The sequence below is a fragment of the Danio rerio genome, chromosome 12 (genome assembly GCF_052040795.2).
Source record: "Danio rerio strain M-AB ecotype USA chromosome 12, GRCz13ab, whole genome shotgun sequence".
Classification (NCBI taxonomy): Eukaryota; Metazoa; Chordata; class Actinopteri; order Cypriniformes; family Danionidae; genus Danio; species Danio rerio.
In genome coordinates this window covers 37,317,255-37,345,000 of record NC_141032.1, presented here as the reverse complement: position 1 = coordinate 37,345,000, position 27,746 = coordinate 37,317,255, and the positions used below count along the sequence as shown (strand labels likewise).

The 27,746-nt window shown below is 36.4% G+C and overlaps 2 protein-coding genes and 1 long non-coding RNA gene across 14 annotated transcripts; 2 read left to right on the top strand and 1 right to left on the bottom strand.

Moving 5' to 3' along the window:
* Positions 1 to 451: 451 nt before the first annotated feature.
* Positions 452 to 19,960, bottom strand: si:dkey-21c1.4. Of its 4 annotated transcripts, none has more exons than XM_087276668.1 (5): positions 19,754 to 19,960; positions 11,972 to 13,093; positions 1,172 to 1,282; positions 961 to 1,077; positions 452 to 877 (listed from the first exon to the last, which is right to left on the bottom strand). In XM_087276668.1, the coding sequence occupies exons 2-5, from the start codon at positions 13,029 to 13,031 to the stop codon at positions 849 to 851; spliced, it is 1,317 nt and encodes a 438-aa protein (XP_087132794.1). In that variant the 5' UTR covers positions 13,032 to 13,093; positions 19,754 to 19,960; the 3' UTR covers positions 452 to 848. The 4 variants fall into 4 exon arrangements, with proteins under 4 accessions (XP_087132794.1, XP_087132791.1, XP_087132793.1 ...); XM_087276665.1 differs by lacking the exon at positions 19,754 to 19,960 and adding an exon at positions 16,558 to 17,044; XM_087276667.1 differs by lacking the exon at positions 19,754 to 19,960 and adding an exon at positions 16,783 to 17,044.
* Positions 1,885 to 9,548, top strand: LOC141376846 (uncharacterized). The gene is made up of 2 exons (XR_015504362.1): positions 1,885 to 2,071; positions 7,564 to 9,548. It is a non-coding gene; the product is annotated as an uncharacterized LOC141376846 (long non-coding RNA).
* On the top strand, positions 19,257 to 26,668 carry si:dkey-21c1.1. Of its 9 annotated transcripts, none has more exons than XR_015503228.1 (6): positions 19,275 to 19,372; positions 19,879 to 20,011; positions 20,403 to 20,514; positions 23,528 to 24,674; positions 24,836 to 24,868; positions 25,020 to 26,668. XR_015503228.1 is itself a non-coding variant. In NM_001328019.1 (4 exons), exons 2-4 carry the CDS (start codon positions 19,980 to 19,982, stop codon positions 23,768 to 23,770), a joined length of 387 nt encoding a protein of 128 aa, NP_001314948.1. In that variant the 5' UTR covers positions 19,257 to 19,372; positions 19,879 to 19,979; the 3' UTR covers positions 23,771 to 23,970. The 9 variants fall into 9 exon arrangements, 1 of the variants encoding a protein (NP_001314948.1); XR_015503231.1 differs by having other exon boundaries at positions 24,820 to 24,868; XR_015503229.1 differs by lacking the exon at positions 24,836 to 24,868 and having other exon boundaries at positions 23,528 to 24,647; positions 25,036 to 26,668.
* The last annotated feature ends 1,078 nt before the right edge of the window (positions 26,669 to 27,746 follow it).

The following is a 27,746-nucleotide window of genomic DNA, read 5'->3' as shown; positions in this document are numbered from 1 at the left end:
TAAAAGGTATATTTGTGTGCTATATACACACATATATATACACACACACACACAGTTGAAGTCAGAATGATTAGCCCCCCCCCCCCCCCCCCTTTGAATTTATTATTATTATTTTTTTATATCTTTTTTAAATATTTCCCGAACGATGTTTAACAGAGCACAGAAATTTCCACAGTATGTCTGATAATATTTTTTCTTCTAGAGAAAGTCTTATTTGTTTATTTTTTATTTTCTATTTTTAAGGACATTATTATTATTAGCCTTTTTAGGCTAATTTGTTTTTCGATAGTCTACAGAACAAACCATCATTATACAATGACTTGCCTAATTACCCTAACCTGCCTAGTTACCCCAATTAACCTAGTTAGGCCTTTAAATGTTACTTTAAGCTGAATAGAAGTGTCTTGAAAAATATCTTATCAAATTTGATTTACTGTCATCATGGCAAAGATAAAATCAATCAGTTATTAGAGATGAGTTATTAAAACTATTATGATTACAAATGTGTTGAGAAAAATATTCTCTCCGTTAAACAGAAATTGGGGAAAAAATAAACAGAGGGGCTAATAATTCAGACTTCAACTGTCTACACAAATACATTTGATTAGTAACATAAAATATACCAAGATAAATCAAGCATAAACTGCCTTTATAATAAACCTTTTTGTAGATAATAAAAAGTACCTTGATAACACAAAACACAGCAAACCTCAAACTGCAGTAAACAACAAGGTCCTAGTGTTATAATCTTGACATATAAAATATTAGTCTTACTGTGACCTCAAATCCCTGAATGCAAAACTGCTTCTCCAAAGTGTGCAACAATTATGAAGCCCACAAAAAAGTCCTTAATGGTACTTCCTCCAGCGATCCTTCTCTGTAAAATGAAACAAGGCGATGTAATTATGCATGGCAATGGTTACACGTTTGTTAATGTTAATGATATCAGTTCAGACCTACTTAGATGTGTGTAGTTCCATATGTAACACAGCACACAGTATCCAGTCAAAAGCATTGATATTCCTCCAACTCCTCCTCTACGGACATCTATATACTTCCTGTAGTACCACTGCCAGCCTGATAGCAGAAGAAAACATATAATCAATAAAGTCTTTATATTCAATAAAGTCAAATGAAATGTAATATTGGATTATGTTGGAAATGAACAAACCTTGCTTAAACATGTTCACAATCTCCCCGGGCGACACAGGAGCTCGGGCGCCAAGCCATAAACCAAGTTCATTCAATCTGACATCTCCAAATTTCCGCCGAAAAAGAGGCACTATATGAACAAAGACATGGTTTATTTTATATATATATATATATATATATATATATATATATATATATATATATATATATATATATATATATATATATATTTATATATATATTTATATATATATATATATTTATATATATATATATATATATATATATTTATATATATATATATATATATATATATATATATATATATATATATATATTGTAATGGAAATTCATTTTAGATAAACATGTGTAGTGGAAACTTACAGCAGAAACAGCGGAGCACCTGATGCACGTACAGAATGGGCCTTATTAGGATTTGACCTTGCAAGCAGTACAAACTAGATAGAACAGTGAACATACTTTGCTTCAGTGTCTCATTCTGTAGAAACTGTTGTCAGAATGGGCAGTATTAGGGTTTGACCTTGTAAGCAGTAAAAACCAGATAAAAGGGTGAACACACTTGACTTCAGTGTCTCACTCTGCAGAAACTGTTGTTGCTGTATGACTGTGACCTTCTTTGCAAAGAATAAAACTTTAAAAAGACATTCCGAGTAAGACTTTGTTTCTTGACCACAGAGAGCGCCTCTTTAAAGAAAATTGCCACTACAATTTGGTGTCAGAATAGTGGGATGTCTTGGAGGAACTTTTCCGGACCCTGCGGACGGTGACTGATCATCCTGGGACTTCGTGTCACAGCCCTGCCCCGCTCGATTGAGGGTTGAGGGGCCGACCGCAGGGCTCGGAGGGGAACCCCACTGACATCTGGGAAAAAGAACTCAAGTGGCATCTGAACTCTCTGGTAAGAGACAAATTCTTTGTTTGTTACTAAAAGAAAATTGAACAGTTTTGGGCATTTGATTAGGCAATTAAAAGGGTTTTTCACTGTAATTTGGGCCATCACCATGCTGGTAGATCTGTCTCTGTGGGATAGCAGCGTGATTAATGCAAGTGAGATCTGACATCAGGTGGGGATCGAGACCTTTTTACAAGTGAGATCTGGCGTTTAGCTGAGATCAAGACCTTACACAAGTGAGATCTGGCGCCTGACTAAGATCAAGACCTTTTTAACACGTTTGGCTAGCTAACTGCGATTTACTCCCAGGAGGGGGTTGAAATCAGGGGGCTGTGCGATTTACTTCCAAAAAGAGGTTGAAATCTAGGGCTGTGCGATTTACTTCCGGAAGGAGGTTGAAATCAGGGGCCAAGCGATTTACTTCTAAAAGGGGGTTGAAATTGGGGGCCACAAAATTAGAGCTGGAAAGCTTAACTTTTCGATTTTAGGTGAAAAATCGAAATCTGTTGGAGACGTCCGACAGATTAATAGGTACCGAAAAAGTCCAGGGGAAAGATTGTTGCCAGCATGGGGAAGTCTCAAAGCAAAATAAAAAGATATGATACACCGGTGTTTTGGAATATGGGAAATTTATACGGCAAAAGAAAAAAAAAAAAGAAAAAGGCATGCAAGAGATAGGAAAACAATAAAGTATCACAAGTTTCTAAGGGAAAAGGAATGTTGAGTGTTACTAGGTTAAACATAATGAAAAAGCAGAAGGAAAAGCAGGTTGTTGTTGTTGTGAAAGGCATGTGTGTGTGTCGTATGGAGACACTGTTGATTGTTGGCTCAGGGAGGCAGATAAGAGGCAAAGAGGAAAATGCTGCAGAGGCAGCTGGCATGAAAAATGTGAAAGGGTGAATGAAAGAGTAATTAGCACTACTAATCCTTTCTATACATCTGTTTCCATACATGTACCGCCGTACCATCACTATCCCATGGCTGAGCTGCGAGCCCTGAGAACTGACCCAAACCTCAACTGCTACTGTCCCAGAAGACCTCCGACCGCACCAACGAAATTCCCACCTCAAGCGAGTGAAGGACATTTGTTTGAACTGGAGAAATGGACATTTAACGAACATTCTGCTGTGTGCTCAACATGCTGAAGACAAGCTGACAGTGAAGCAAGAGCAAGACAAGAAGAAAGCAGAAAGGGAGCTGTGCATGGCTCTGGTACAAGTGGCCAACCAAAGATCCAACCAACACCTGACAACCAAGTTCAAAGGTGACAAAGGTGTCAAGGGTGAGAAAGATACTAGAAGATGGAGAAACTGGAATGTGACGGATGGCGATGAAACCTGCAGAGCCTGTGGTGCACATGACAAGAAACGGTCTCAAATGTCTGCGCTTGCCACCGAGATGGACTTTTGGTTAAGGATTGACCCGAAAGGCGCTAACCAATAACGAGGAGCTGATGTGCGGAGAGGGAAGAGCAGAATGGAGAGGGTCTGGGCAAACAGCCAACAGCTACAGTAAAGGGAAGTGAACATTTTTTTACTAACATGTTTAAATGCAGACACATTTTTATACACACACATTTTATATTCACATACACTGACAAACTGGCTCTTTGCAATGAAGGAAAAGCTTGCATTTCCCACTGTAAATTTGGCATTGTTTTTAATAGTGAAGCATTTTTTTTAAATATGCAAAATATTCTATGTTGATTGAGAATACATTGGTTGAGTTTCTAGCTGATAGTGGAGCTAGCATATCTTGCATACGACCATGTGACCTGCAGTGTGAAATACCTTTAACAAACAAATTTCACAAGTCTCTGTCTGGATCTGGTCATACAGTGGTTAAGTGATTTACAGCTCCACTGACCTATGAGACAGAGGGGGGTAAAATTTTCAGACATGCATTTGTTTGTTCACCAAAATGCCCTGTTCCTATCCTCGGAAGGGACATTTTGTGTAAACTAAACTTGATTTTAACAGCAGATTCCACTGGTGTGAGAGTGATTGAAGGAGAGGAATTTTGTTGTTTACAAATTGAATCACAAGCACCGAAGTGGGCTTATGAATGGCTGGTTGAAAACAATGAGTGGGCTAATTCAATTTGCAAATTGGCTGAAGAACGTGTAAAACCTTTTGACAGGGATATAATGTCTCCTGGTGAACTGCATTGTACGTCACATGTCGTAACTGATAGGGATGCAGAGTTTGAAAAGGCTTGGTTTGAGGCAAATGTGAATGAAACTTTGATTTTAGAGAAAATGTACTGGAAGGATAGTCTGTGTGCAGTTTCAGTGTCTCTGTCAGAAAAGCAGCGTTCATTCTATCTCATGTCAGCACAGGCTGTGCCTCACATATCAGTTTGCAAGGGTAAACATCAGTCTTGGGCTGATTTAGGCCCGTTTGTGAAGCAGTGTCTTGAAGTCAAAGATTGGATCAGCAGAGAGGGAGGGGTAGAATGGAGCGTGCTCTCGCAGGCCTTTAGGGTGGACAGTGAAACTGAAACAGCTGTTTCAAGAACTGTGACTGCGATTGACAAACTTTGCGTAAAGAATTCTTGCATGGTTGACTTTAACGCTGCAGACATACACCCAGCTTTAGCAGAAATACCAAGTGAATTGTGGGCTAAAAGCAAATATGATGTTGGTTTAATCAAAGGTTGTGATCCAGTGACAATCATTGCAAAATCTGATTACAGACCATGCCAACAACAATATCCTTTGAAAAGGGAAGCCATTGAGGGCATTACCCCAGTATTTGAGGCTTTAATGGAACAGGGCGTTATTGTACCATGCAACAATTCTGAGGTTTGCACCCCTATTTTTCCTGTTAAAAAGATAAGGGATAATGGGATGCCTACAGAACGGCATTTCGTACAGGATTTACAAGCAGTAAATGCAGCTGTCAAACAAAGGGCTCCATTAGTTCTAAATCCGTACACGATTTTGTCACAAATTCCTGAAAAATCACAATTCTATTCAGTGGTTGATTTGGCTCATGCATTTTTCAGTGTGTCAGTGGACAAAGACAGCCAGTTTTGGTTTGCATTTAATTTCAATGGCAAAGGCTACACTTTTACACGTCTGTGTCAGGGTTTTACAGCATCTCCAACTTTGTACAATGAAGCGTTGTTAAGAAATTTGGAACCTTTGACCCTGACAGCTGGAACTGCTTTGCTACAGTATGTTGATGACCTGTTGATATGTGCTGAGAATGAAGAGACGTGTGTGAAAGACACTGTGACTCTCCTTAGGCATTTGGCTAAGGAGGGCCACAAGGTCAGTTTGACAAAATTGCAGTTTGTTAAACAAAAGGTAACTTTTTTGGGGCACGTCATTACACCACACAGCAAATCTCTGTCTGATAAAAGGGTGAGTGGTATAAAAAATGTACCAAAACCACTGACGAAAAAACAAAAAAAACAAATGTTGTCTTTTTTGGGTATGTGCTCATATTGTCGCACATTTATTCCAAATTATGCAATTTTGGAACAACCCCTGAGAGCCCTAACATTAGGGAAGGGAATGAAATCCACTGACAAACTACGGTGGACGACAGAGGCAGAGCAGGCATTTGTAAACATGAAATTACAAATGGCTGAAGCCCCTGCATTGGGTTTACCTGTACCAACAAAACCATTTGTTCAGATGGTAGATGAAAGAAGTGGGTTCATGACGTCATTGCTCCTACAGGATCATGGAGGTAGACTGCGACCTGTGGCCTACTTTGAGCAAACTTGACCCTGTAGCAGCAGGCCTGCCACGTTGCTTAAGAGCAGTGGCGGCTGCGGAAAAAGCTGTGATGGCTTCAAGAGATTTTGTTGGTTATTCTGATCTGATACTGATGGTGCCACATTCTGTGTCCATGATACTTCAAGAACAAAAAAGATTGCATCTGTCAACAGCTCGCTGGCTGAGATATCACACTATCTTGTTAGTTATGCCAAATGTGACTGTTAAACGATGTACTGGTTTGAATGCAGCTGCTCTTCTTCCTACTGAGGAGGATGGGGAAGAGCATCATTGTTGTTTAACAGCACTTGAACAGGTGTGTTCGCCACGACCTGACCTTTCTGACGAACCACTTGAAAATTGTGACAATGTCCTCTTTGTGGATGGTTCAGCATTTAAAGATCCACAAACAGGCCAGAATAAAGTTGGTTACGCTGTAACAACTGAATTTGATGTGGTGGCCTCTGGGAAATTACCAGGGCACTATTCGGCACAGGCCGCAGAGCTCGTGGCATTGACAGAAGCATGTAAATTGATGGCAGAAAAGGAGGCTACAATTTACACTGACTCAAGATATGCATTTGGGGTAGCTCATGATTTTGGGGCTCTGTGGAAACACAGAAAATTTCTAAAGTCTGATGGTCGACCGATACTCCATGCTCCTTTAGTGGCAGCCCTGCTGGATGCGATTTTACTACCTGACAAACTGGCCATTTGTAAATGCGCAGCGCACACCACCAATAAAGATTCTGTTTCTGTAGGTAACTCCAGGGCAGATGGAGCAGCAAAAGTCGCAGCATCCCAAGACAAGGACAACTCTGAATGTTCTTTGCTATCTGTTGGTGATAACAATGATGTGTGTTCTTCTTTGTAGGACATGCAGACCTTTGCGACGGGGCGGGAGAAGAACAAGTGGAGACAGTCTGACTGTGTGATAAAAGATAATGTGTGGAAGAGTGCTGAGGGCAGGGCGTGTTTACCAAAACATTTTTTCCAACATTATGCAAAATTACTTCACGGTAAAGATCATGTGTCAAAAACAGCAATGGTTGCGCAAATGAACGAACTGTGGTTCACAAAGGGGTTCACTGCATTTGCGGACAATTTCTGTAGACGATGTGTAATTTGCAACACACATAATGTGGCCAGAGCGATAAAAGTTCCACTATCATCTCATCCACCTCCAACAGGGCCTTTTGAATATTTGATGATGGATTTCATTGAATTGTCCCCATGCAATGGGAAAAGGTACTGTTTGGTGATGGTTGACATGTGGTCAAAATGGGTTGAAGTTTTTCCAACCTCAAAACAAGATTCGGCTGCGGTAACAAAAGCGTTACTGACTGAAATTGTGCCGAGATGGGGAATACCACGAAAAATAAGTTCAGATAATGGTACTTATTTTGTTAATGAAGCATTAAAACAAGTGGGCCAATATTTGGAAATTGATTTGAGAACATATTGCAGTTACCATCCGGCTTCAGGTGGAGCTGTTGAAAGAGAAAATGGCATCCTGAAAAACAAATTGGCAAAATGTTGTGAAGACACAGGGCTTACATGGGTTCAAGCTTTACCCATTGTCCTGATGTACATGAGAATGAGAAAAAGATCAAAAATGAATTTGAGCCCGTTTGAAATTCTCTTTGGTAAACCACCGCGTGTAGGTGTGAATGGGGGAAAGCAGCAGCTGCCCTCAACAGATGTGTGTGAGAATGACATGTTGAATTACTGTAAAGAATTGTCTCATGTGTTGTCCGATGTTTGTGTGCAGGTAAAGGCCGCATTGGGAAAGGCTGCTGAGAGACTACTGGCGATTTCGTGGTGATCAGGGACCTGAGGAGAAAGAGCTGGAGAGCGAAACGCTGGTTGGGTCCATTTCAAGTGCTACTGACCACTGAGACAGCGGTGAAGGTTGCAGAGCGGGCGACGTGGGTGCACGCTGGGCACTGCAGGAAAGTTCCATCACCTGAGAAGGATTCCACGAGGGAGTAGGAGAGAAAGAGGGGCTCTGAAGCTGTCTGAAGAAAACAGCAGGCTGCTATCTGAGTGAAGCAAGGTCACAGCTGGGGAGAAACAACAAGGTCAAGAGGTGTGTGTGAGACAGTAACTTCTGAATACAACACTAAGCAGCAAGAAGATGGAGGAGAAAGCGACCAAAAGAGAGGTGAATAAGCTGTGATTGACCATCGCATTAAAGATCTGAAGATGATCGAAAAGATTCGCTGGCATCCATTCCGAGTGCCAGGTATGTGTGGGCTGAAAAAAAAAAAAAACATGTTGTGGCTGACGTTACTATCATTGACATTATGTTACGTCATCTTCCTTGCTCTGGAACTGGCAATGGAGCGTGTGGATTGAGACAAATCACACTGATGTTGCTATTATTATCACTGAATGTTCTGTTGTTTTCATGAACCTGATTCCAGGAAACCATTTCTGACATTGTAGCCGATATGAGATTGGCCGTAAAAGAGCCTAAGAACGCTAACAACTGATGGCTAGATTGGCTGTCATTTAAGTGGGGAAACTATTTCTACTGGGCCTTTACTGTGGTGTTACCTGTATTGGGGGTGGGTCTAGTGATATTATGTTGTCTGCCATGTATATTCAGATTTGTATCATGGTCAGTGGGCAGACAGATTACATCTACAACATCCCATCTGATGGTAAAGATGGCGGTTAAAAAAGAGGGTATGAATGTTGACATGGGTCATGATTTTGATTATGACTTTGACGATAACAGTAGCTACATGGATATGGATAAAGAAAAACCGTAAACAAATTGAGAACAAAATTTTAGGTGACAGCTGTTACTTAATTGGGAAAATATTAACAGACCTGACTTTTTGAAATTTGAGATAACTATCTGCTTGCTTATGTGTATTTTGGGTCTATCCAAACAAAAACAGCAAACTGCATGAGTTGGTATGTTCTGTAACAAGTCTTAAAAGAGTGATCATTTGCATGAAAATCGAGAGAAGAGTGTAAATGTGATGTATGTTTAAGAGTACAGAAACAACAATGTGTTCCTATGTTTCTGAGTGTTATTGATGAATTGATAATGTAGAGTGTTAATAATTTTTTAACTGATTGAAGAAATGCTTTCAGAATTTTGTTGTGTGAACAAATCAATAATGTGAAAATAACAGGCAATTTCTGTGATTTGAACCTCTGAGGGGTGACTGAGGGTCTGATTTCGGTCAGGAGCGCAATAACAGTGATTATTCGTTTAGCCCGGCTCCCAGGGAAGAGGGATGTTTTGAAAGGTAACTCTTAATGGGGAAACTATATTAAGAAGAGTGTTTAAACATCTCTAGTGTATTTGATGTGAGCAGAAACCTGTTAAATGATTAACCAGTGTGATTTTAGAAATCAATTGAAAAATGAATTTAATAATGAGTTATCAATGAATGATAAAAAGAGAGGAATTGTAATGGAAATTCATTTTAGATAAACATGTGTAGTGGAAACTTACAGCAGAAACAGCGGAGCACCTGATGCACGTACAGAATGGGCCTTATTAGGATTTGACCTTGCAAGCAGTACAAACTAGATAGAACAGTGAACATACTTTGCTTCAGTGTCTCATTCTGTAGAAACTGTTGTCAGAATGGGCAGTATTAGGGTTTGACCTTGTAAGCAGTAAAAACCAGATAAAAGGGTGAACACACTTGACTTCAGTGTCTCACTCTGCAGAAACTGTTGTTGCTGTATGACTGTGACCTTCTTTGCAAAGAATAAAACTTTAAAAAGACATTCCGAGTAAGACTTTGTTTCTTGACCACAGAGAGCGCCTCTTTAAAGAAAATTGCCACTACAATATATATATATATATATATTTATATATATATATAAATATATATATATATATTTATATATATATTTATATATATATATATATATATATTTATATATATATTTATATATATATATATATATATATATTTATATATATATTTATATATATATATATATATATATTTATATATATATTTATATATATATATATATATATATATATATATATATATATATATATATATATATATATATATATATATTTATATATATTTATATATATATATATATATATATATATATATATATATATATATATATATATATATATATATATTATATATATATATATATATATATATATATATATTTATATTTATATATATATATATATATATATATATTTATATTTATATATATATATATATATATATATATATATATATATATATTATATATATATATATATATTTATATATATATATATATATATATATATATATTTATATATATATATATATATATTTATATATATATATATATTTATATATATATATATATATATTTATATATATATATATTTATATATATTTATATATATATATATTTATATATATTTATATATATATATATATTTATATATATTTATATATATATATATATATATATATATATATATATATATATATATATATATATATATATATATATATATATTTATATATATATATATATATATATATTTATATATATATTTATATATATATTTATATATATATTTATATATATATATATATATATATATATTTATATATATATATATATATATATATATATATATATATATATATATATATATATATATATATATATATATATATATATATATATATATATATATATATATATATATATATATTTTTTTTATTTTTATTTTTTATTTTTTAAGTTAATTTAACTTGTAAATGTCTTCAATGTGTAACCACAATAAGACAATTATAGAGATGCACAAGATGCTTGTCTCCTCTGTTTTTAACTCCGTTCCTGCCTGCGCTCGGCTAATCTCGTTGATCACCGGCTGCAGCCATGGTTCAAATCGAATGCACCTATTCTTAATTTGAGGAGTGACATGATAATTTAGATCACATGATCAGACACGACTAAGCAGAGAGGGCACAGGAGATTAATATATTTTTGGTCAACCAAAGTCAATGATTTTTTTTTTGGCTGATACATGTATAAAAGACATCTCGAAGCAGTTCCTTCTACAGAAAGAAACTCTGTATTGCTTCCCTGATGACAGTAATTCAGACATTGGAAATAAAACATGACTTGGATCATTTGCTTTTACTTATGCAGTCCTAAAAGCCAACAAGTCATAGGTCAACTGAAGTGATGTATATTCTCTTTTCAAGACATGAAAGTTGTGCTTGTGATTGAACTGAAAGATTGCCTTCCAACTTGTAAACCTCCTAAAACTGCTTGATAAAGCAGCAACATGAGATTCTGACTTACTCCAAACAAGGAGTCTCTATTAAAAATGTCTATGTTGGAATTTTGAGCAGAGATTTTGCACTTTTTTATTCAATTAGATATTAGATATTCATGTTTAGTGACGCAGTGGCGCAGTAGGTAGTGCTGTCGCCTCACAGCAAGAAAGACGCTGGGTCGCATGTTCTCCCTGTGTTCGTGTGGGTTTCCTCCAGGTGCTCCGGTTTCCCCCACAGTCCAAAGACATGCTGTACAGTAGTGTGTGTGTGTGTGTGTGTGTGTGTGTGAATGAGTGTGTGTGGATGTTTCCCATAGATGGGTTGCGGCTGGAAGGGCATCCGCTGCATTAAAACGTGCTGGATAAGTTGGCGGTTCATTCCGCTGTGGCGACCCCGGATTAATAAAGGGACTAAGCCGAAAAGAAAATTAATGAATTAATAAATATTCATGTTTTGCGCTGTGGACTCTAATGGCAACTTGTCATACTGCCCATAGTAAACGTTCACTCTGACTTCATGTGGGAGAGGAGATTTAGCCATAAAAATTTTGTTTCTACCATTTTTTTTTTTTTGCCACACAATAGTGTTCTTGGAGCTTTGTCCAATTACAGTTGAAATTAAATTATTTTATTTACTTTCATGAACATCACTGGAGGATGAGAGCTCTCGAATTTTATCTAAAATATCTTAATTTGTAACTCAAAGATGAATGAAGGTCTCTCGGGATTGGAATGACACGAAAGTGAATAATTAATAACTGACTAAGATTCTTAGATAGTCCAAAATAATAGTAAAATAATAGTCCAAATAATAGTTACAAGTTTAATAGATTTCTCTTTTCTAAAAGGCATTGTCTGTTCATAACTAAACATCACTTGACTAATGCAGTACCTTTGCATAAGGTAGATGGCCCAGAAAGCTGATTCTTCATCCAAATATCTTCATTAGCGCAGCAGCCTAAAGGCACTGTGGATAACTGTATTCTGCTGCAATCAGTCTTCATCTCAGGAGCCCATGATAAACTTCTGACACCTTGCAGTCTTGAGTTAAGAGTGTCTTCTGCAGGTTGTCGAATGTTGGTTTCAGATAAAACAGGTGAGGGTGCAATGGAAACCTTGATTAGTGCTGTGGCAAGCTTCTCTGATTGTCGCATGGTGGAAATCTCTTTGGTCTCCACAGCAGAATCTTTGGATGTTTGAAGAACAGGATAAGGCACAAACAGATTAAAAGACCTCTTGTAATACAAACTGTAACTGATGTGGTCCCACACAGAAGTTTTAGATGTAAAAATCGGAAGTGCTTTATGCTCTTTTGCTCCTGATATTAGATCAAACTCTTTATTCTGGCTTTTTGCACATCTTTCAATCTCCTCCAAGCATTTTACTCTTGTTTTTAGTTTTGGATTTTTAAACTCCACAATGCACTCACGTGGAACACTAGATGATTTTGCTGGCACAGATCCAGTGCTATTGATTTCACCCTTGGTGATGGACAGCTGCTCTGATAATTGCGCCATCTTTAGCTTCTTTTTGCCTCTAGTACTTTTTCCATTAGTTTGAGACGTTCCCTGATCTGGTCCTTTGGAGATCTCACAAAAGCTTTTATCTCCTGCATGCTCTGATAATGAGGTTGGTTTGCTCGGCTTCTGTGAGTCTGGCACTAACAGCTGTAATCTCTCAAGTTCCTTCTGTCTTTTAGCCAGCCATTTGCTTTTAGGCCTCTCCGTGTCCAGAGTTTCAGATGATGAGACTTTGACCTTAGTAGACGAGAGAGGACTTTCTGCATTGTGAAGATCTCCTTTCCTCCTGCTTTTGGAGGGTTGCGTCTCATTAAAGATGACAACATTTGTCTCCGCCGCTGCTGTCTTTTTAAGGATCTTCTGTCTAGAACTGGTTGCGCTTAATTCTTTGGGTGCTTGAATGCTTTTTTGGGATTGAGCAGCTGGTGCCATTTTGCAGTGAGGGATGTGAGTTTTCAGCCTCTTGAAAGGCTTTCCACAATACGGACATTGTTCTGTAAGGGAAAAGAATCAGAACTGCATGAACAAGGTTGAAATCAAGGTCAGTGATTTGCTTGTAACTACCACACACTTTAATAATGCCATCTAAATGAGCTATTACGAGCAGTTTTCTGTATGCTGCTTTGACTAGCGATACATCTTCTATAATTGCCTCACTGTTTAATGGCCTGTTTCCACTGAGTGGTTTCCAATGTCAAAAGGTACAAAAATGCGAACTGTACCGTACCACTTTTTGGGTACCAAGCACAACAAAAGGGTACCAAAAGACGGAGCAAGGTTCGCAACTGAACGCTATTTGTTTACAGAGATACGTCACTAGCTCATGCTCAAGCCAGGAGAATGAAAACTAAATAAGTGCCATTTTTAAAAACGCAGCTGAGACAATACAGTAATAATATATACATATAATAACAAGAAGAGCAGAATCTACCCTGTGCCTCGTTGTTGTTTACAAGGCCATCTAAAGCGCAAGCAATTTCGCTTTCTCGTGTGCTCTCGCCACATGCCTATATTTGAAATAATGAACTTTTTGAGCTGATGATAATAACTTGTGCATGATTATTGAAGTGCTTCTGACATCCGATCCTGTTAGAAACGGACAAACAAGGAGAAACCGGAAAAAACAAAGGAGCGAATGATTGTTTTAGCAACCTAAAATATGAGCAAACTGCCATGTTTAACTATTATCATCACCTTTTGAACTATTATGAACTCGGGAATGACGGAATTACTTTCCAACAGAGGTTACATGTGCTGGTGAAGATTAAAGATACAGATGAGAGGTTTGCACTGACTGGGCTATATGTTACGTGTTGTTTTTGAATCCAAATAAGGACTAAATGTATTATGTGTGAAGTTTTTCTGTAATTGGTAACATATCGGAGACTGTAAGGGGCTGTATGTGTTCATATATGTTGCAATTATTTATTTTATGTAATCGCAGACGTTACAGTAGGCTATTTCACACAGATCTTTGATCTACCATCAATCAAATCCTGTTCATAGAAAGGTTAGTGATGAACATTTATACACAAGTATTTATGTGTTTAAAGCATTTGTTTGGTAAGAAGTGCCTCTCATATGATATGTGAATGACCCGTACAGCCTTACTTTGACATTTCCTCGAGCAAGAATGACGTCAAGCGAAACTTTCTGCCGTACACCACGTCCACTATTGGTACCCTTTTGTCAGTGGAAACACAAGCCTGATGAAGATGACCAGTACTGTACCATTCAGTGGAAACGGGCCATAAAGTTCCCACTCTAAGCCAAATTACTTTTCATTGACTAAAACTTCATTCAGAGTTTGAACTCTCAGTAATGATTAAATCACACTGAACTGAGCTAAACGGAACTGAACTGAACTTAAACACTAAAACCTGAACCACACTGTTCCAGTTACTATGACCATTTATGTGAAGCTGCTTTGACACAATCTACATTGTAAAAGCGCTATACAAATAAAGCTGAATTGAATTGATTAAAACGTTAAATTCCCTGACCTATTGACTTTATTTTACATCTAAAAGCAGTACAGCCATTATAACTCAAATGTTTCAAGACTTCTGGTTTCATTTACTACCCCGCATTTTTAGCAAAACAAAACAACTTCAGCTGTTTGATACTGTATAAATTACATTTTTGTTTAATATTGGTTTAATATATTTAATTGCCAGTTGACAGGCAGGAAAGGACTAAACTGACATGAAAAAGACAAACCATAACAATAAGCAAAACACATGAAAAAAAAAACACAATTAAAAAACATTATTGTAAAATTACATTTTAATAAATTCATTCATTCATTTTTTGCTTAGTCCCTTTATTATTCAGGGGTCTCCACAGCGAAATGAATCGGCAACTTATCCAGCATATGTTTTACGCAGCGGATTCCCTTTCAGCTGCAACCCATCACTGGGAAATATCCATACACACTCATTCATACACATACACTATAGACAATTTTAGCATACCCAATTCACCTATAGCACATGTATTTGGACTTGTGAGGGAAACCGGAGCACCCGGAGGAAATGCATGCGAACACGGGGAGAACATGCAAACTCCAAACAGAAATGCCAACTGACCTAACAGAGGCTTAAACCAGCGACCTTCTTGCTGTGAGGCGATTGTGTTACCCACTGTGCCACCACACCGCCCATTTTAATAAATGTAGAGTTAAATTTAAAACAACGAACAAACATCCATGATATTTTATGACTTGAAAAATAAAAAAAAAATTTAAAAAATAAAATTCCCTCACTTTTAATATCTGGAATAGAGTGTGGAAAATTCCAGAAAATTTCATAACCAGTGGGAACTCGAGTGTTGTCCACTGCAGATCAAATGTTTCACACTTTTCACAGAAATATACAGTTTTGCATATTATATCCCTCAATATAAAAATTAATTCTCTCTAAAACTAGAGACCTATTTAACCAGTTTTATAAATTGTACTATTTTAAATGTAACTTCTATTACTTTATTATTTAAACAACATATTTCACAAGAACTCATAAATAACTCATTCATAAATACACTGGTCCATGTTAAAGTTTTTATATATAACTGTATCATCTGTTATAATGTTTCTAATGTCAAAGTTCTGGAAATAAAGTACTCTCAGTGACCCGTTGGGATAGCCTAAATATTGACGTCAAACTTGAAAATAAAATTGAAGATACAAAATTTAGGATTGATTCGTACAATCCAAATGAACTTAAATATATTATTTAATGTAAAATTATAAATATTTTTAATGAACATATAGGCCATTATCAGTACATCTTCACATTTCAGGTGTAAAAAAGCAACAAACTATGTTCAGTGCTCAGCATAATTGAGTACACACCATTTTGAAAAAGAATATTTGCATCCATTTCTCAGTGAATATAGGCAATGTATTTTGGTGCATTTAAATAAAACAGGTTTATTAAACAGATATATTTATTCAAATCATATTTTAGTCACCAAACATATTTAGAAATTGAAAGATAAAACGATTAAATTCAAGCAAAATATTGCAAAAAATTAAGTACAACCAACAAAATTTCTACAAATTTTTTCCATTTTTAGCTTCTCTTGATTTTTCCTCTTTTTAAAATTTGTATTTAATATTATTTCTAAAACATATAAATGTGGTTGTACTAGCTTTATGACCGATGTTGAAAGTTATTTTGTTAGATAAGCTCCAGATTTGGCTTCAGTACGGAGTAATCTAATGTATATGCACAAATATAATATTGTATAGCTTCCTATTATTATTATTATACATTTATGCTAAAACGTTGGGTAAGGAAATGTTTCATATTTTAAACAGACCTAAAAATTTCACATACTCATGTGCTTTGAACTGTGTCTTAAATACTATAAGCAGAATGTTTCAGCATTTGTAGGGAAACATGTCTTGTTGACAGAAAAGAAACTATTGAAATGTGAAGAAGAGGTTTATTCTTACCTTTATTGCTGGAAGTATCCATTTTGTATAAACCTGATAGTATAGTACACTAGAGTCTCAATGTGAATAATAGCATTAAGAATGGGCAAGTGATTAACTAGATGAAGTGTGAAAAAACTAATTTTACCAGTAAAGTTACAGTGGTATTACAGTAGAAATCCAAAACAAACATAAAGGGGACTTAAATCAAATATTTAGATGTACATGTATTTAGATATTACTTACCTATGCTCATATTTTATGATTATACTGCCATGTTTTTATGGAATAGGGAAAAGTCTTTTCCCGGGTATATTTAAGTCATTATTAAAGCTGTTTCAAGTAGCCAAATATAAACCGGCCACAAAAAAAAAAAAAAAAATCTGTATTATATTTTAGCCAGCTCGTTTGCCCACATGTAAAAAACTTGCCGTTTGTTGTTATCATGGGACAGGCGCAGTAAACGATCCCACTAACCGCTAGAGGACATGCTGGATTATTTTGAGTCACGAAAGACCCGTTTAGCCGTCTTTATAATTGCCTGTGTGGAAGTACTTGCAGGCGTGACATTCCAGCAAAATCAATTACACAACTTTTCATCACTACAGTATCGACTCTTACTTGTTGTATTGTAAAGAGTTATTTTTATAATAACGAATAATAACACAGTATGTATTTTGGTCATAAATTTTGAAAATACCCAAAAGAAGAAGGCTTTTTTAATCCTCATTATTTACAGACATTTATAAACAAATTCTGACTGAGGAAGCTGGCCAGTTTGTTATTTTACTATAGGCTTTTTAATTTAAAATAAGTTTTAACAGATTCCTAATAAGGGTTTTTATGATGTTTGTTTTTTATGAGAATGAAAATAAAAAGCATTTAAAAAATAAGTATTTTTTCATATTTCTAAAATTCTAATCTCTTTACCCCTGCTGAAAAAGACTGCTGAACCATTGGCTGCTTGGCTGGTTTTAGCTGGCCAACTGGGCTGGTTTTAGAGGGGTTTCCAGCCATTTATTGCCTGGTTCTAACTAAAACCAGCTTGACCAGCCTCGCCAGGCTGGGAGCCCAGAAAAAAAACAGCTATGTTCAGCTATAACCAGGCTGGTCAAATTGGTTTTAGCTGGCCATTTTCCAGCCTGACCAGTTAAAACCATGCTAGAAATGGCTGGAAACCAGACTGGAAATGGCAAAAGCCCCTTTAAAACCAGGTTGGTGGACCAGATAAAACCAGCCAACCAGCTTAGGCATTTGTAAATAAATATACATTTCTGTGAACATAAAACGGTAAGCACTTTGACAAAAATGAAGGAAATATTTTTGTTACATCAAAAAGTTTAATGATAACCATCCGGCAAGCAAATCCAGCTAAAAATAGTGCTTAAAATGTCACTATGCAGTATTTTAACCTGATAATTAAATAGAAAATGAGGCAAATAACTGTACAAAGGTCCACTTTTTGAGAACACCACTTTTATTAGGCTGGCTACGGCCCATCAAAGTTCTGGAAATAAAATTTTCTCAGTGACTCATTGGGATGGGCTCTATATTGATGTCAAACCTGAAAACAATTTACAATCAGAAATTACGGAATAATTTGTATAATCCAAATGACCTTAAATATATTATTTAATGTAAAAGTATAAAGATTTTTTTATTGATAATACAGTAATGTACAACAACTTGCCATCATTAGTACATCTTTGCATAACAATAAAAAACAGGTGCAAAAAAGCAACTATATAATAATAATCATATTCAGTTATATTATATATGAATAACTATATTATATATAAATAATATTACATAAAGATAAGGGTCATAACATTCGTTGCCATTTCAGAGCAGTAACTGTCCCTAATATTTTTTTTTAATTTTCCAAGATTTTTATAATTTTAGATAAAAGAGTAGCCTAATTGAATCATAAGAAAAATATATTTGTCCAGCTCAGGATATTACGGTTAAGGATTTTTTACTGAATTTTCACATGTAACAGAGACCAAATATCCTCGTAACCAAACATTTTCGTATCTTTAATAGGTGTTTAAAATAAAATAAGTTACTGTAATATTTACATTTTCTAAGGGTTAAAATGTCCATCACTTTACCATGCAATATTATTTTTAACGGGAATACTTTTAACGCAAGGCAAGTTTATTTATATAGGCCTAGCACATTTCATACACAATGGCAATTCAAAGTGCTTTACAGAAACAATAATAAAAAAAAAACAAGAAGATAAAAACGATTAAGGTAATTAAAATGATTAAAACAGATTTAAATTAGTTAAAACGGGTTATCAAAGAATGAAAAATAAAAAAAGACATAACAGTATTGCGATTTGTCAGACGAAGCACGAAGCGCATGGCAAAGACAGCTAAACTGATAGTAAAATTAAATAATTAAATACAAAAATAGTACAATAAAGGGAGCAATGTTATTTTCATTTAGTTTATATTTTTATATAAAAGTCAGAAGTTTAATCGCACTTTTGTTTTCATTAACGTTACCTTCAAGGCTTTCATATAAGAATGAATTTCATTTTAAAATGCAAAAAAATGTCCCTTAAAATATTTAGATTTGTGTATGTAGAAATCTACCACGCACAAGGATGTTGTTGATTAACAACTCAGTCAGAAGATTAAAAATAAAACGCTACGTGCGAATGTACGCCACTCCTCACGCAACGCCACGCACGTTACGTCATTATGACAGCAACAGATGGAAGAGCGAGTGAGCGAGAAAGAGAGAGAGAGAATGAGATCCGGCGAGATGGAGACGCTGTAACTTCAGAAAATGCCTGAACTCAAGCTCCATCTGTGAACAGACAGAGGTAGAGTACACCACAAACCCTTAGTCTCTTCACAAACCCCATTTATTCCGTTAAATCACTTCGCATGTTCTGTAGTATGAACAGTTGATCGCTAGGAGGAAGTAAAGTGAACTACACACATAGCATTGTGCTATCTGCCTTTCTGCTTGACATTTTCAACGCACTGTTTTTGCATGGCAACATTATTATCACACTGGGGCTTGTGTAAATGTGCCCTTTTGACTCCTGTCACAAAGAATTACATGTCGTTCACATTAATATAACACCGATAATATGGTTGCCATTTCGTTCGGTTTCACTATCGTTACTATGCTATACAGATCACTGTTCTAGTATGACTATAACATATTAGTGTGTTTTACGAATACATATTTACCTTACCTGATGATGTTTGAAGGCCTGAATTGATAGACGTTAATATTACGCTTTCTGCATACCTGCACTGCAATGCAAGCGTGTCTGCAGCTCCTCACACTGAATTATATTTGTCATTCGCTCATCATTAGGGGAAAACCTTGGCAAATCCCTTCATTTTGCTGGAAGGAAGCCGGTGTTCTGGTCATTGAGACGGAGTGGTGCTGTGTGTGCGCCCTTATTTGGCTGTCAAATGCACAGATCCGACATGCTGACAGAAAGCAGGTAACATTATTGTGTATGCACGTATGTTGCATTTATGTAACAGATATGCAATAGGCATCCATGTGGCATGTTATTGTCAGTGCATGCAGATTTAGCATAGTACTTCATTGCCTGCCGGTTATTTTTAGGTGTTCCTTTAGCAGGCTGATCCTCTTGACTAGCTGCTATATTGGTTAAATGAGTCTGTGCTGTTATCCAGCAGTATCAGCTCTCCTCTTGATGGTATTTTTTTAATTCCTAAATCTGAGTCATAATCCTGCAGTGGACGTATTGATGACTAATGGTTGCAATCAAGTCTGCAGTGCCACCATTTCTTGAGAAATGGCAAGATATGTGTCTGGACGTTGCATGCCGAATGAACACACTCAAAGGTGATGGTCTTTGTCAACAGAAAACGCAGACGAGGCTGTGATGCCGAGGAGCTGCAGGTCCTGCCCCAGCCAAAGAGGTCTGGAGGTTATTCCTTTCTCCCCGAGGTTGGCCATGATGTCTGGGACTCTGAGGTAAGAAGACAAAACACTTGGTTTAAATGCTGCTTTCATTCAAGATCAGGCTCATTTTAAAATGTCAAAAGGTTAAATAGTAGATAAAGAGACTAACATTGCAGTTCGCAGTCAATTTACCTTCAGGCTGCCCAATGTCTTGGTGATTTTTTTTCTGCTGTAGAACATAAAAGAAGATTTTTAGCTAAAACAATCATCCTTGGTGATTCATAAAATAGATACCAATGTTTAAAGCAGGGGTCACCAACAACAGGTCACACGCGAGTATCATGAGTTGCCTGCAGGCCTGTTTCAAAAAATAGTTCACCATGGCACCACTTTCCAGTAAGCTGGATCTAATATTGTTTGTAAGCATTCTTTTTAAATCACACTTGTAAATTTAAAAAATGACAATTAGTTATTATTGTGTATTATACTGTATACTGTATACATATAAAATATTTTATAATAGATCAGAGCTAGCTGGTCTCCACAGAAATGGTTGCGGGCACCAAGAAATCTGCTAGTGGGCGCAGTAAAGTGGAGATGATTTACCCCCAAAAACATGGCAGAAAAAAGAAAGAAAATGTATCATTGTCACAGTGAATGGGAGGAAGCGTTTTCTTTTAACTTTATTTGGGGGGTGACTTTGGTGACAGCAAAGTGGCACAATGTTGAGAGACATTTCAGAATGTGTCATGCAACTACCCACCGGGTAGAAACGCAGGGCGCTTAAAGATGAGAACGGAGGTAATCTCCACTCTCTCCAATGTCCAACTCGAGGCAACTACAATGGTTAGAAGAGCGTCGGCTACGTTAAAATTCTGTACATTTGGTGATAAATTTAGTAAAATCTGAAAGTTGATTTATGTTACGCAATTGATAATCTGTTCAAACATGGTACAACGTAGTGGTAAAAATTGTTAGTGGCTTGAGAAAATATTGTAGAAGTAATAATTTGAAAATGTAAATACTTGCAGAGATTTATAGAAATAAAGTGTTGCATATTTATATTTATCTGTTTTTTACCTTGTTAAATCATTGTTGACAACTATTGAGATAATCATTAACATGATCAGTGTCTCCACATACATGAATATCATTAATTATTAATAATAACACAATTAAAAGTGAATTGAGAAAATTTGTTATTTGAGAAGTGTGTATCAAACTGGTAGCCCTTCACATTATTCTGTACCCAAGAAGTAGCTCTCTGTTTTAAAAGGGTTGGTGACCCCTGGTTTATAGCGTCTTTGAGTGTCAAAAAAACAGAGGCAGATTAAAATTAAACCCTGTGGCTATTGATGATACCTTGAGGTATAAAGCAAAATGATTTGTCTGTGCAAGAGAGTGAAAATTATTGACATTATTACCTGTAATGCTTTGTCAAGTGGTTCTGAGCATGATCTTGAGTCTGGAATGCAAGCTGTTGTAAATCAAATGTGAATCTTTCGGCAGTCTTTGTTGTCATATAGACATCCAGAAGGAATTGTAAGGGTGTTTTTACATTGGCCTGCTTTTTTTTGGCAAAAGCAAACTTGGTGTTCATGCAGTTCATTTGAATATATGAAATAGTATTTTGGTTACATTATGAGCCCAGTCCACAATTTTAAAGGACAGATCAGCCGGAAATGAAAACTCTCCCAAACAGTGGTCTCACGCCTTTAAAAGCCACCGTGGTCAGTTTGTTTCAGCTTTGTGTTCTGAGGCGCAAACAATTAATTATAAAAATAAGGAACCATTTTTTTTTCATAATTGACACCAGGAAGCGACAGTTTTGTTATCTTTAACTAATTGGATGGAAACATTGCTTTATTTGCAAATGCTTCATGCCATATTCTAGTTTTTGAAGTTAAATTCGCATTTTTGAAAAAAGCTACTTAACCTGCAATTGTTTTAAACTTGTTTGAGTACACAAACAAACACAAAAGAAGATCTATTGAAGAAATCATGCAAATTTAGAGCCCCCTGAGTGTGAGTAAATGGTAAAGAAATGTCCAATTTTGGATTAACTTTCCCTTTAAGACAAACATGGACAATCACCACATTACAGGATGTCAGTTCTCAGATAATCCATCACTTGTGCAATTAGCGAAGTGAGGTCCAAAAGATGCCACCAGACACAGGCAGGGGTAACACCCTGTCTGACAAAACCTGATAAAGTGTCTGATGCCGTCTATCTGTGAACTGTAATGTCCAAAACAGGGGTCCCATCCTGGAGATCAACCTTCCTGCAGAGTTCAAAAACATCTAAACCAGTGGTGCCCGAACTTGATCTCAGAGGGCCGGTGTCCTGCATAGTTTAGGTCTTCAATACACCTGCCTGGATGTTTCTAGTATACTTAAAAAGAGCTTGATTTGCTGATTTAGGCATATCTAATTGGGGTTGGAACTAAACTCAGCAGTACACCGGACCTCCAGGGCAAGTTTGGGCACTCCTGATTTAAACCAACTAGATCAGAAGTGTCCAAACTCGGTCCTGGAGGGCAGATGTCCTGCATAGTTTAGCTCCGGCTTCCTTCAACAGACTTGCCTGGATGTTTCTAGTGTACCTAGAAAGAGCTCGATTTGCTGGTTCAAGTGGGTCTAATTGGGGTTAAACTAAACTCTGCTGAACACTGGCCCTCCAGTACCGAGTTTGGGCACCGCTGATCTAAACCAACTAGTACAGAAGTGTCCGAACTCGGTCATGGAGGGCCGGTGTCCTGCATAGATTAGCTCCAAAATCCTTCAACACACCTGCCTGGAAGTTTCAAGTATACCTAGAAAAAGCTTGATTAGCTGGTTCAGATGTGTCCACTGTCCAATTGGGGTTAAACTAAACTCTGCAGGACACTGGCCTTCCAGGATCGAATTTTGGCACCCCTGATCTAAACCAACTAGTACAGGAGTGTTCAAACTCAGTCCTGGAGGGCAGGTGTCCTGCATTGTTTAGCTCCAACTTCCTTCAACACACCTGCTTGAAAGTTTTTAGTATACCTAGAAAGAGCTTGATTGCTGTCGTCCTCACACTCAGTCCTTTATCTCCCTTCAGTCATCCAGCAGTGACAGCAGTGGGATCAGCAGTCCGGAGCAGATGGCAGGAGCCACGTCCAGCATCCAGAAGCCTGACCAAAGAGGAATCTATATTTCCCAGGCTCCCTGCAGCCCTGGCATCGCAGTAGAAGAACCGGCCGTCTCCTTGAGCCACAGCATCTCATACGATCACATCAACCGCATCTTGAGGGAGGCTCACTTCAGTAGCCTGCAAACCCGAGGTCAGCAAGCACCAACATGATCAACAGTGACTCTTCAAGCACCCGTTGGCATTAAGGAACAGTGTACAGGGGGCCACGCTTTATGGCCTGGCTGGCACACATAATAATGACCCCTATAAGTGCATTTTGTGTTCTTTCTTACAGCACTTTTCCATGTTCATAGTGTTTATGTGGGGCTCGACTTGATGTGTTGACCATGAACTTCACACAGGTGCTATATATAAAAAAAAAAAAAAGTCTTGGAAGATTATGTGCGCCTTTCCCCCTTTACTAGACACCCACACATGGTGCTACTGCAGTCCTGGGTTGTGTTTTACTCTGATACATGACATGCATTTGGCCATATTTTTTTCATTCTTTGGCCAGTCTAGATATGGTTAAGAATTGAAGAACTGAAGTCTAGATTCTATCGGTGGCTCTAGAGAGTCATTGCAGGTGGATTAATAATGCTGTTGACGTTTACAGAAGATGATGGTTTGATTGAATTGGAGGTATTTGATGGCGTACATATCGAAAACTCAGGGCTAAAGGATTTCTATGTGTGCCATTAAAGTTCAGACTTTAAATGAGGAACTTGGTGCCAGATCCTTAGAAATTTTCTATAGTGTAGTCTCTCTTTACCTTAGAAGACAAACAGCTTACTAGCATATTACACTAGAGAGAGACTATTCTGGAAATGCATGATGGATTCAGGTCTATTAATGTACAGCGAAAGCACTATGAATCGTGTGTAAATCCAGAGTGCAAATTGAAAGCCATGTCTGATTATTTAGAAGTTTTGTTTTCGAATGCTCTAGTTTAGTCAGTCCATGTGTTGCCTGTAATACGAGGACTCGTCTTGTATGGGCTCACAGGGAATGAACCAAAATTAGCTTGCAACTAACTAAGCACTCTGCAGTGTCAGGTTGATGATGTAGATCAGGGGTGCCCATACTCGGTCCTGGAGGTCCTGCAAAGTTTAATTTCAACCCCAAACAGACACACCTGGGCTGGCTAATTAAGCTCTTAATAGGCTTTCCTGAAACACCCGTGCAGGTGTGTTGAAGCAAGTTGGAGCTAAAATTTGCAGGAAACCGGCCCTCCAGGACCGTGTTTAGGCACCCCTGATGTAGATCACAGTTCTCAAACTTGATTCCTGGAGGGCCGCAGCTCTACAGTTTTGCTCCAATCCTAATCAAACACCGCTGGGCCAATTAATCAAGGGGATCAAGACTACTAGAGGTTATTAAGCAGGTGTGAGTTGGAGGTGGTTGGAGCTAAACTATGCAGAATTGTGGCTCTCCAGGAATTGAGTTTGAGACCATTGACGTAGATATTTCGCATAAAATGTCCCACTTATGTCTGTTGACAGTAAACAGCTACAAAAAATTAAGTAGGAGACCACTTAAATTCTCTGGATTTATGATTTAAAGTTGTGTTTGAGTAAACATATTTTGTTTTTCAACTACTGATTGCATTTGTTCCAAAATTAAAATGCAAATTTTGTAGTTTATAACATTTTGAGTGTTATATTTTCATTCATCCATAAACAAATCCAATGTTTTAATAAAATTTTTAATTCAAGAGTTAAGAAATGAATTAAGGATGCTCTGATTGATTGGCCGAAGATTGGTATCGGCCGATAATCACATTTAATAAGTCGATCGTTACTCGCTAATCTCATAAACCAATCGTAGGGGTTTGTTTATGATTTTACAAGCAGAAGAAGTCGCACTTGTGCTCCCGTATATTACACACAGCCTACAGCAGCCACAACACGCGAGAAGGTAAATGATGTGTGGAGGCGTGATCGATCAATGCGCTCTTATCACAATACTTAAAATATATACAGATATGGTGTGACCTCTGTAAATACATTCTATTGGCATAACTCGCGTGAGTGATGGTCTCTTTGTTGCATTGTTTTTACTGTGTTTTGAGCTGCTGTGACACGAGCGGAGCGATTGTTTGTAATATTTCTTTCCAATTTTTATATCAGTATTATATTATTTTCTTTAAAGCTGCTTCTGGCCATGATATGTTCACACCTAAATGGGTAAAATAGATGTATGTAAGAGATAAAATACAACATCCTTAATTTACACTCTTAGGTAACATCACCATGACAAGGAATCGGTAGTCTGTATCGGCTGCAAAATCCTGATTGGAGCAACTCTAAAATCAATATTTGGATGACTAAAAATTACACCTACACTCAAAAAATGACTTTTTGACCCAACACAATTGTTAAGTTGTTTTGAGGGGATAATTTATTTATGTTCAATCCACTTAAAATTGTCAAAACGATTAAGTTTACTGATTTGTGTTGGGACAATATGAAGGAATTGTGTGGATCTCAGCATTTTTATAATGTATTTTCAGTCACAGCAAATTAAAAAACATTTAACAATTAAAAACTTTGACCATTTTAAGACTGAAATGCTCTACTTTAATTTAAAAAAATTACAAGAATTGTTTTCAGAGACGTATAAAACAAAACTATTTACTTTTTACTCAAATTCATGCTTAATAAATCCAGAGAATTGTATTATATTTTTCCCATAGCTATACACATATAATGGCTTAATTCATTTCAGAGTGGTGAAACAAACAAGAATGGTTGGTATGCACAAAAATTTAGAAACAAAATTTCAGCTTAGCCCAAACAGATTGTAAGAGGACAGTTACATCATTTCAAGCAGGGGATCTAAACATCTACAATACACTTTCATCTCCTCAGTGCACAATACTGTACAACCAGGCACTGTGCTTTGTGTGAAAGAGCTTGATGATGAAAATTGTCCATGCGGTCATTATTGTTTTGTATTTAGGACTGTACATAATATATAGCTAGCATATATACAATATTTGAAATCGCTGTTATTTTATCAAATGTTCCTCTAATGTAAATAAAAAAAAATAAAGTTTTTATTTAAAAATTTATTGGCCAACTTTTTTGTTCATAACATTTCTCACACTCACAATTCTTTATATATTTGACCACATAGTTTTCGGCACGATGTATCTTGATCAGCTATATGATTGAGTGTTAATGTTTGTTCTTTTTTTATAACACACACAGGAAGACAGAAGTGCTTTCAGTAAGAAGAAAGATTGTAGTGCAAATAGTAGCAGCCACTGCAGTAACACTCATGGTTTCAACACCAAACTGGAGTTGCTTTTCCAATCTTATCTCAGTGAATTCATAATGAATTAAGAGACGTACCTTTGCTGATCAAGACACTATTCGCAATCTGAACTCTTCATGGGAACCTTTAGCAGCATTTAGACAGTGTGTAAAGAGTAAGTTGCAGATCTCCACGAGTACTGGTTAAAACCATGACCACATTTACGTGCACAATTTCTGTTCATTAAAAAAAAAAATTCCTCAAAAGCAGCTGGGATATTTTTGTATGTAGTCATAAAATCAAAACGATGCTTTAAAGTTTTGGGGTTGGTTATTTTTAATTCTTATAATTTTACATAAGTTGAATATATTTAAAAATATTATTTATTCATATAATGACAAGGATGATATTTTCAGCAGTGTTACTTAGGGTCTTCAGTGTCAATTTAGAACAGTGCACGTTTTAACAATTGACTAGGGTTTAGACTATTTTTGTGGGTCTATGTGTTGTGACATGTAATATATATATATATATATATATATATATATATATATATATATATATATATATATATATATATTTTTTTTTTTTTTTTTTTTTTGTAACCAGGACTCCCTGGTAGAAGAGATATTGTTTCTCGATAGGACATTCCTTGTTAAACAATTAAATAAAATAAAAAAAAGAAACCTTTCTTGTTCCCAAATTTTGAAAAAAGTCCCGCTTGATTTTGGTCAATGAAACATTTACTTGAAATAGACATCTTTAGTAACAATTTAAATATGTTTAATGTGTGTTTAATGTTTACCTTCATCCTTAATGCATTAGTCAGAATTATTAGCCCCCCTGTATATTTTTAATTAAATACTTTTTAACAGAGAGAATATTTTTC

Bases quoted from the DNA above. Each gene is read 5' to 3' on its own strand.
- si:dkey-21c1.4 (XM_087276665.1), bottom strand. From the start codon at position 16,579: ATGGATACTTCCAGCAATAAAG. The intron at 13,094-16,557 runs GTAAGAATAAAC...TTTCCCTTACAG, and splicing joins GGATACTTCCAGCAATAAAG to AACAATGTCCGTATTGTGGA. The intron at 878-960 runs GTAGGTCTGAAC...TTCATTTTACAG, and splicing joins ATGGAACTACACACATCTAA to AGAAGGATCGCTGGAGGAAG.
- si:dkey-21c1.1 (NM_001328019.1), top strand. From the start codon at position 19,980: ATGCACAGATCCGACATGCTGACAGAAAGCAG. The intron at 20,012-20,402 runs GTAACATTATTG...CTTTGTCAACAG, and splicing joins GACATGCTGACAGAAAGCAG to AAAACGCAGACGAGGCTGTG. The intron at 20,515-23,527 runs GTAAGAAGACAA...ATCTCCCTTCAG, and splicing joins ATGATGTCTGGGACTCTGAG to TCATCCAGCAGTGACAGCAG.